This window comes from Spea bombifrons, chromosome 12 (genome assembly GCF_027358695.1).
Source record: "Spea bombifrons isolate aSpeBom1 chromosome 12, aSpeBom1.2.pri, whole genome shotgun sequence".
Lineage (NCBI taxonomy): Eukaryota > Metazoa > Chordata > Amphibia > Anura > Pelobatidae > Spea > Spea bombifrons.
In genome coordinates, this window is record NC_071098.1 from 28,728,215 (window position 1) to 28,737,221 (window position 9,007).

At 44.0% G+C, this 9,007-nt stretch overlaps 1 protein-coding gene across 1 annotated transcript; it reads left to right on the forward strand.

Annotated features, from left to right (window-relative positions):
• The first annotated feature begins 6,174 nt into the window (after window positions 1-6,174).
• LOC128469718 (pleckstrin homology-like domain family A member 2) lies at window positions 6,175-6,558 on the forward strand. The gene has a single exon (XM_053451521.1). The coding sequence runs from the start codon at window positions 6,175-6,177 to the stop codon at window positions 6,556-6,558; it is 384 nt and encodes a 127-aa protein (XP_053307496.1).
• Window positions 6,559-9,007: the final 2,449 nt, after the last annotated feature.

Here is a 9,007-nt window from a genome sequence, read left to right on the forward strand (position 1 = left end):
GAGACCAACGACTGATTAAGATTCGAGTCTTTACAGCAGGAGAAATGGGCGACTAGACGGGGGCCGAAACGGTGGTTCGAACTTCTTATTATTATTTATTGTTTTATATAGCGCCATCATATTCCGCAGCGCTGAATGCATATTCCGCAAAGTTGCACTTTTAATAGGCAGCTGCCTAAAAGCCCTGGAGGGTTTAACCATTTCAGATCTGGAGGGCGCGTACGCCACCTATACGGGGGCAGACTTGTCCTCTGGTTCCTGTGAAAGAGTTAAGACAACACCGGCGTTGTTTGCAGAAGAGATCAATGCCCGGAGCGGAAAGCGATCTAACTTTTTCTTTATTGTTATTATTATCCGCCCTACTCTGTAAACTCGGGCAAGTCCAGGAAAAGTCAGCGCTTGGGCTCCTTCTAAAGGTCTCCTTGCTGGCTGCGGATCTGGGGCTGGAACGGGATTTGTGGTTAAAGCAGGAAGCCTTCTGCAGAAACCCATTCATGAAACCTTGCTTCATACGATCACCTCATTCACGGGGCAGAACAATGCTGAACATTTACCGAGTGCCAAAGCCGACAGCGAGACGGAACCACGACATGAAAGAGAGTGGGGAGGAAAAAATAAGCTCGGAGCTTTCCAATGTGAATTTAAAGGGTGAAACCCGGACAATGTATTCATTCCATGTTTTGATATCACCTAACCCACAAAATGCCTTTCATGCCATTGCCACCGCAAGTCACTAAAATCTTGTTAACCCAATGAAGCCCCTTAAAGACGAAGTCTGAGTATTTTTTATTAAATGCATTTTTAAAACTTATTGTAGTTTTTTGCCCCATAATATAATGTTTTCAGGCAGCTGCATATCAGCCGTTTGTACGCGTTCTCGCTCTGTTATCTGATCCCCGATCTACTAAACCCCCGACTCCTTATCATACTGCCTGAGGGGAACAACAGAACGGCTCAGTCTTAATCAGCCAGGTAGACTCTCTGACTAATGAAAGTGATGGAGGGACGGACTTCAATAGCATCGCCATAAAGCATCGGCTCAGTGTGGTGTTTGAGTCGGGAAATTCACCCAAAATATCACATGACTGCAGACAGCTCTATATTAAACGCTCACGGAAAATTCTGTATTGTTCCATAGAACTTCCCTTTTAAATTGACTCCAAGATTCTAAGAATACACATAGCTCTGTCTAGACGAAACATTATCTTTACTAGGAAATGACGGCATATTTGCACAACAATTACAATTTTATTTTAATGAATTAACCAACAATTAAAATTTCTTCCTTATTAAGTGGATCATTTTTATATACGCCCCATCTTTCACAGGGCAAACCCATCGGCTTGCTTGAAGACGTCAGAGAACATGATCACCATACCTGGGAACTCTCAGGGTTTTTGCCCCAGTCTCAGGGTGGAGGGGCAGATTCTCCGGGTCACACAGTCTGGAGCCGACTCCTTCCTATTCTCCCCGCGGCGATCATATATAAGACTCCCAGATGGTGCTTTTGCCCCCAGTATGTTATGGTTGATATCCCTGCTTGATTGCAGGTGACTCAATTAAGTGTCTCTGTAAATAATAAGTCAAGGTTTCCATGAGGGCCGGTATTTTTGGTCCTTGGGGTAACAGATTTGATGAGCTGCTACATAGAATCTTCAAGATGGGCTATTAAAGGGATAATATTTCATGATATAGCTCATTAAGAAAGGCCGAAAAATCATATATAGTCCGGAAAAAAATTCTCACGCCTCCTCCCACCCCGTCTCCGTCTAGATTATTTTTAATATTTTAATGAAGGGTTAATTAAAAGCAATAAGGTAGGTGGAGCGTTTGTAAATATTTAAACCATTCCTATGGTGACACCACCCTGTTGCCCCGAAGCCTCGGAGGCTTTAAACGCGCGCTCCCTGTTGTCGGATGGAACATGAAATTAATTTCCGAGCGCCCTATAATTTCGGGAAACGTTCTTGCTGGGAATGAACCGGCCGCGTCGCTGAGAAAACATGGAAAGGCTTTGATGTGGGATTATAGTGGAAGCTTGGGAAGTAGGCTAACCAAAGCGCTAATCACAGATATTTTAGAATGTTAATCATACTCGTTAAGTAAGCACTCATAACGCCGCACCCCGACACCGCTCACATGTGATAATGGGATACTGTCATTAATAAATATGATACATGCGTGATCTATGTGAGAGCAGAAGAATGTATGACTATAATTAAGGTTTTGTGTTAGATACAACCCTTAATTTTGGTTATGTAACAGTATAGAGAGGACATCCTAGTGTTCCATCAATCGTCTCCAGACCCAAGATATTTTAGAACCGTGGTTCGGTCCGGAATATCCCGCTGGAAAGTATTTCTGGACCTTTTGATAGTTAAAGTAGGAGGGGGGAAACTGCCAGATCTGGTAAACTCAACGTTCTTCCACATGTTCTTGAGTACATAAATGAAGAACGTAGCCAGCATCTCAGGAGACTTCCAATTTCAAGATTTTTGTAGTGTGGAAAATATAAAAACAATAATTGAAGAGGACTTTTGGGGGTGGAGGGATCCCAAAGAACAAGTTAAGCCCAACTGTGGCCTGCTCCTCCAAAATATAAGCTCCACATTCCACTTTTGAAGACTAAGTAACGTCTAAGTAACATCTAAGACCATTAATCCTCTTAGGGTTCTTACTGAACCCTATCTCGCTGACTGTTTATTTCAATTTCAACTTTTATCTCATTCCATTGGCGTTTTTTCTTCTCTTTGGACTCTCACTATAGTTGCCTACAGGGCAGGGGTCGGCACCAACATTGCTCATGGTGGACATTCAGTGGAGTCTGTGGTGGACAATTTAATGATGTTCTATGGACCTTCACAAACCTTGTACGGACACTTTGCCTATCTCTCCTACGAGGGGTTGTCCATCTCCTGTCTCTCTGCTCATCCTTCACCTGCCTAGGGCTCGGTGGGACTGAAGGTTCTTTGTTGCTAAGCAACTATCTTATGGCAAGTCAAAACGTACAAAGACAGCTTGTAAGGGGAATTCCAGAACCAACTTTTTAAGTCTTCTCTTTTCTTTACCCAATTCCATTCTTGACTTATGATGAGCCGGATTTGTATCTCAGAACGATAACGAGGTGAACGATGTGCGGCACTAAAATAAGACTATTTCCAGGATACATATCCGCAAGTTTAACTTTGCATGCATGACAAACAGAGCAAACACCGCGCATTGGGTTCTAAAACCACCTTTTCTCCCTTCAACTATCTGTAGAACACCCAGCATCACGGTAACCATTTCATTCTCAGGCTTCATTGAGAACCCTTCATACATGGTGTAGAATTAAGGTCCTGTCCTCCTTAAAAAGCCAAGTATGTTCCAAGACATTCTCTTGGAAGACGTTTTGTAGATGTTCAATCGTGGCTACTTTTCCGCAATCATAATTCCAGGAGGTGGCGAGGGAGACATATTCTTGAAGTCATACTTTCATCAGTTATTTGCCTTCCCCATTTATTCCATGACTGCATCATTTGGAAGCCCTCCCTCCTATCCATCAACTTTAATCAGCCAAGAGTCCACTCTACCCACGCGTGGGATTCTAGGATTGCAGTTTTAAAATAGTCCTAAAGTTCTGTCACCATTCCAAGTTCTCACCCTACTAAGGAATCTGACTTGACCTGATTGTCATGATCATTTCTTCCCATTAATTTATTCCACCCCTGTAATGGAAGGTGATACGTGTTGGCAGCTTCGGAATAGGAGAGAGAGAGAGATTGAGACAAGAGAAAATCATTGCATAATTAATGGCGTTGTTTCACCTACCCTGCTGAGTATAACACTTTAGAATTTTTTGAACAAGTAAAATGTTGGCTCATCATATTTTTTGCCGGCAGCACTAAATTGTCATGTGACACAAAACGCTGGCATAAAGTGGAGCTGTCACCGTCACAGCTGTAAGCGTTACTAAATTCATGGCTCGTGCATTATGTTGGGTAGACATTAGTGAAGCAATCATTTCAAATAATAAAAGTATAACATAGCAGACAAAACTTCTGAATCTCCTCTATAGTCCCGGCAACCAAGGTTATGTCCTTTGTTGTCCTGGCAAACATGCCTTTTATTGGGACTTTCAGCAGCCTGCCACGCACAGGGTAGGACATGAGCTGTGCGCTGCTGTCGTACCCTGTGCAGAGCTGTACGCTGCTGTCGTACCCTATGCAGAGCTGTACGCTGCTGTCGTAGCCTGCACAGAGCTGTACGCTGCTGCCGTACCCTGCGCAGAGGTGTACGCTGCTGTCGTACCCTGCGCAGATCTGTACGCTGCTGTCGTACCCTGCGCAGAGCTGTACGCTGCTGTCGTACCCTGCGCAGAGCTGTACGCTGCTGTCGTACCCTGTGCAGAGCTGTACGCTGCTGTGGTACCCTTGCAGAGCTGTACGCTGCTGTGGTACCCTGTGCAGAGCTGTACGCTACTGTCGTACCCTGTGCAGATCTGTGCGCTGCTGTCGTACCCTGTGCAGAGCTGTGCGCTGCTGTCGTACCCTGTGCAGAGCTGTGCGCTGCTGTCGTACCCTGTGCAGATCTGTACGCTGCTGTCGTACCCTGTGCAGAGCTGTGCGCTGCTGTCGTACCCTGTGCAGATCTGTACGCTGCTGTCGTACCCTGCGCAGATCTGTACGCTGCTGTCGTACCCTGCGCAGAGCTGTACACTGCTGTCGTACCCTGCGCAGAGTCTTGAGCTGCCGTCTTACCCTGTGTGCTGCTGTCGTACCCTGTGCAGAGCTGTACGCTGCCTAGGTGGCACTCCACATGCGTGCCCTAAACCATGTGCTTTTATTTTTTACCCTGTATTCCTATTATACATTAGTATTGTATATAAATCACAGTTTCCGCCCGTGGATTGAGAGTAACACTATAAAGAATTAACAGGGAAAGCTGTAGTCCATAACCGCTTTATAAGCATCCCTATTATATTATATGATATAGACACACATTAACGTGCTTTAGTCACGCTGGCCGTCCGGATACACATAACGATGCATTTTATGGTGGCATAATACCCACAAAAGTGACAAAACCTCACCTTTAAGTGGGCGTCTCCTATAAAAAAATCTTTTTTTTTAAATTATTGTACCTACATATTATGTAATTTAAATAAAAAAAATGATAGTTCTGTAACCGGAATGTCTCTTTATGGAACCCTGATCAACAATGACATCTGTTTAGCCTTAAAGGAGATCTGTGGTTTAATATCCATGCTATATATTATCATATATATTATATATATATATATATATATATTACCAAAATAAATAAATAAAAAATGAATATTCAAACATCAATTGCGGTCCCCAAGGTGATCACTTACTCGGCTTTACGTACACTTGTAGCTCCTAAGGGGTTAAAACACCCATGTTTTTTATTTGTGTCGTCTGCTGTGCATTGAGCGGTTTATCGATAGTCGGTAATAGGGTTAATCTCTGTTTTTTTTCTCCCTGCAGTCTTTCTCGTTGCCTCTCGGATAGGGAGGAGCATCCAGCGTCCAACAATCAGTTAAAAGCCTAAGTCATTCTATTAGGCAGCGTTTCCAGCTGCATGAGAGTGGCTGGGAAGGAACTTGATACTGCGTCTTCTTGCCGTGCATACAGATCCACCCCGAAGCCTTGGGTCATGAGTAAGGAGGAGAAAAGACACAGATCGATCCTGAATGAGTCCTCCTGCCTTAACCAGCAGTAGGAACGAGAGCGGAGACTTAGAGACTCATTAACCTCCCTCAAGTCACAGCACATCCACTGTCCGTCGATGTCCGAGGCCTGTTGACCATGAAGATCCTGCTTATACTTTAATTATTCTTCCATGGAACAGAGTGAACTCAACGTTGTAATGCTACCGTACCATTTACCGGATAACGCTGTGGAGAAGACAGTCTTTTAATTGACCGAGACACCTGGTCAGACGTCTGCGACGGTCCTCACCATCTTGGGTGTTTTGACGCCAAAGAAGAACATTTTTAGCCGGTTTCTGCAAAAGTGAATTGAAATAACCAAAGTCTGGTTGCGTATCTTGAGTTTTCTTGGAGAAGTGAAAGAAAACCCCTTAAATTAGTTATATTATTAGAAGCCGCTATATTTCAAACGCAGGGTCTCTCCAGAACTTTAAGTGATGAACCGCCCTGTGATACCATCAATGGTGGCCATCAAGGAGGGCGACCTGGAGAAACGCAGCGATAGCTTTCTTCAGCTATGGAAGAAGAGAAGATGCGTGTTGACCGCCGACGGCCTACATTTCTATACAGACCCTCGGAAAAGAGGCAAGTCCAAAGTGTTGCGCTTTGACTCGCTGGCGAAGCTCGAATGCGTGGAGCGAAAAGGAGACCGCGTCTACTTTACCCTCGTGACGATGGACGGCCAGGAGATAGACTTCCGTTGCAGAGAACGCAGCCGGTGGAATGCGGAGATCACTCTGGCGCTGGTGGGTTTCCAGAACAAAAGAGCGGTGCAAGAACTTAGGGCAAGAAAGGAGAACCAGTCCCGTGAGCCGGGGAACCGTTTAAGAAGCTGGGGTCCGTGATTTATGCCAGTGATCCATAAGTGAATACGACGGTAAGAAAAGGTATGTGTCACACTAGATAAGGGGCACCCTTACGGCGTAGAAACCAAGGCGGTCGTAGGGGACCAAACCCCCAAATAACTGCAAAGAACTCTACCAATATCTGGTGGGCCTAAAGAGGACATGGTCTTGGGATACCGGGGCCCCCCCATCAATGGCGAATAGTAGTTCGGAACCATGGTTATACTCAGGGGAGTGAGGCTTGAGTCCACAAACACTTGTGAAGTTCACGGGTGACATTCCAGAACGATTGCCGCTTAGAGGCCAGGTTACTAAAATTTCAGGTGGAACCACGGCTGGTTCTTCTGAAATTTGGCTTTCGGCCCAGAATCATGTAAGAACAGGATAATCGAACGCGGGGCGATATTTCCTTGAAAGAATTTATTACTGTCGCGCCCGTCACTTAGTTTTGGTATTATTAACGAACATACCAATAACTAATAATTTCATTGGGTGATCAGATGGTTCTGAGGATTCTTTCACTGTTGGAAGTGCTGAGCATTATGGGATTTAGAAACATCGAATCTGACGGCAGATCAGTCCTTGGTTTTGTCATAGATTCTGCGTAAATTCTCTCACTTTGTTAACCTCTACCACTTCTACTGGGAGGCGGTTCCACCTATCTATCACCCGCTCAGTAAAGTAAAACTTCCTTACAGTACCTCTAAGCCTCCAACCCTCTAGTTTTAGATTCTGGTCTCTTGTTGTAACATTTCTCCCTCCTTTGAAATAAACGTCCCTCCCGCACTTTGTTAAATCCCGTATCGTCTATAAAGATATTTTTACAATTTCGATTACATCGTCTTTATTGCGGCTTCTGAAATCTACCGGCAGGGTCACCGCCCAGCTGTTACTGCATAGAAAAGCCAATTGAGATTAAATAATGTAATAAATAAGTAATAGTCATTAACTCATAAAATGTAAGAAGCCTTTTCAGTTACTATGGCAACGACCTATCGGCGCTTGTGTCACATGACAAAGCATTCCCTGAAAAAAAGCTGAATGCAACAAGATTTCACATCGATAAAAAAAAATATTTCGGGGCAAGGATTTATGCATTCAAAAGTATTAAAAATGATGTTTCTGAGGGTGCATTTAGCTATAAAAGATTAACCCTTTGCGTGTCGAATGCTTTACTCTCCCCTCCGCCATGTTTCCTAGGTCAATTAAGTGAGAGAAGTTATTCTTTTTTTATCTGAACTTTCTGGCTCTGGCATCCTTGCGGGATGTGGGTAGAAGGTGCCGCTGATGTCATGGACAGTGTCGCTGACATCACACTTTTGTTGATGGGCGGAGAGTGTAGCGTGGCCAAACACCGCTGCCGCGTCCTGCAGTTTTCTCCGTGGTGACCTGGGCGAAACCCAGGCATTTATTATCCATATTACATTAGAGCAAAATAAGTTCAAAAAAGTGGATTTTCATAATTAAGACGAGGACGTGGCGGCTCTGTAACGGGATCACAAGCGCCCAGAGCCCAGACACAGTCTGCGGTCTCCTTACATTGTTTTTAAAAGCTTTCTTTGGAATTCTTTGTCAGTCTCTGTTTCCAAGGTAACTGGAACCGGTGAATTCTGGGTATTGTTTTAATTCACTAGCTCCCTGAACATAAAAGGTTAACAGATTTCAACACATAACCCCCCCCAACTTAAATATTATAATAGAAATATAACATAGAAAAAAGAAAAATGCTAACATTATCTAAACATATAGAAACAACCCCTATATAATCAATAATTCGGTTTTATTGGGCTGTTATGGTGCTTTTAGTTATTTTCAGCTGAAATAAAGAAATGGTTATTTATAAAGTAAAGTAATAAATGGTTAATGGGATACCATGAAGGGTGTATAACGCGCATGTAATTGGATTAGGTACGTGTGTGTTACACGCACACGTAATTTAGCATTTTTCACGCATTTTAATGTGTCATAACGCTTTAGCCCCGAGTTTAACCTGCGCCTTGCAGCTCCGTTTAAATAAACTCTCAGCAGGGATTCTTTGCACTCTTGAGAAAGGCGATCACCGAAAACAATGGTGAGACCTCAGAGGTATCTGCCTTCTACTCTACTCTTTTGGCCATTAGAAAGATTGGGAGGTATAGAAAGGGTTAAGACTGAACTAGAGTCCTCGGAGGGGCACGAGACAGCAACACTTTAAGTTAACAATAGTCTTTGTAGGACTCAGAGTTTGTTCGCATGCGGGCGTTGGGATGTCTAAGGTAGGCGCGATCCAGATGACCGGATCAATTCTAGTTACATTGTTTCAAATAATCCAGAATTCCTTGAGGTAGAGTTTGTTGCCAGTGGTGGGTTTATGTAGGCTGCCATGGGCCTGACCACCAGGATCTAACTCTAGAGGACTTATCTCTTATTGAGAAAGACCCCTCTAGTGTAAATGGGCCGGTTACGAGGG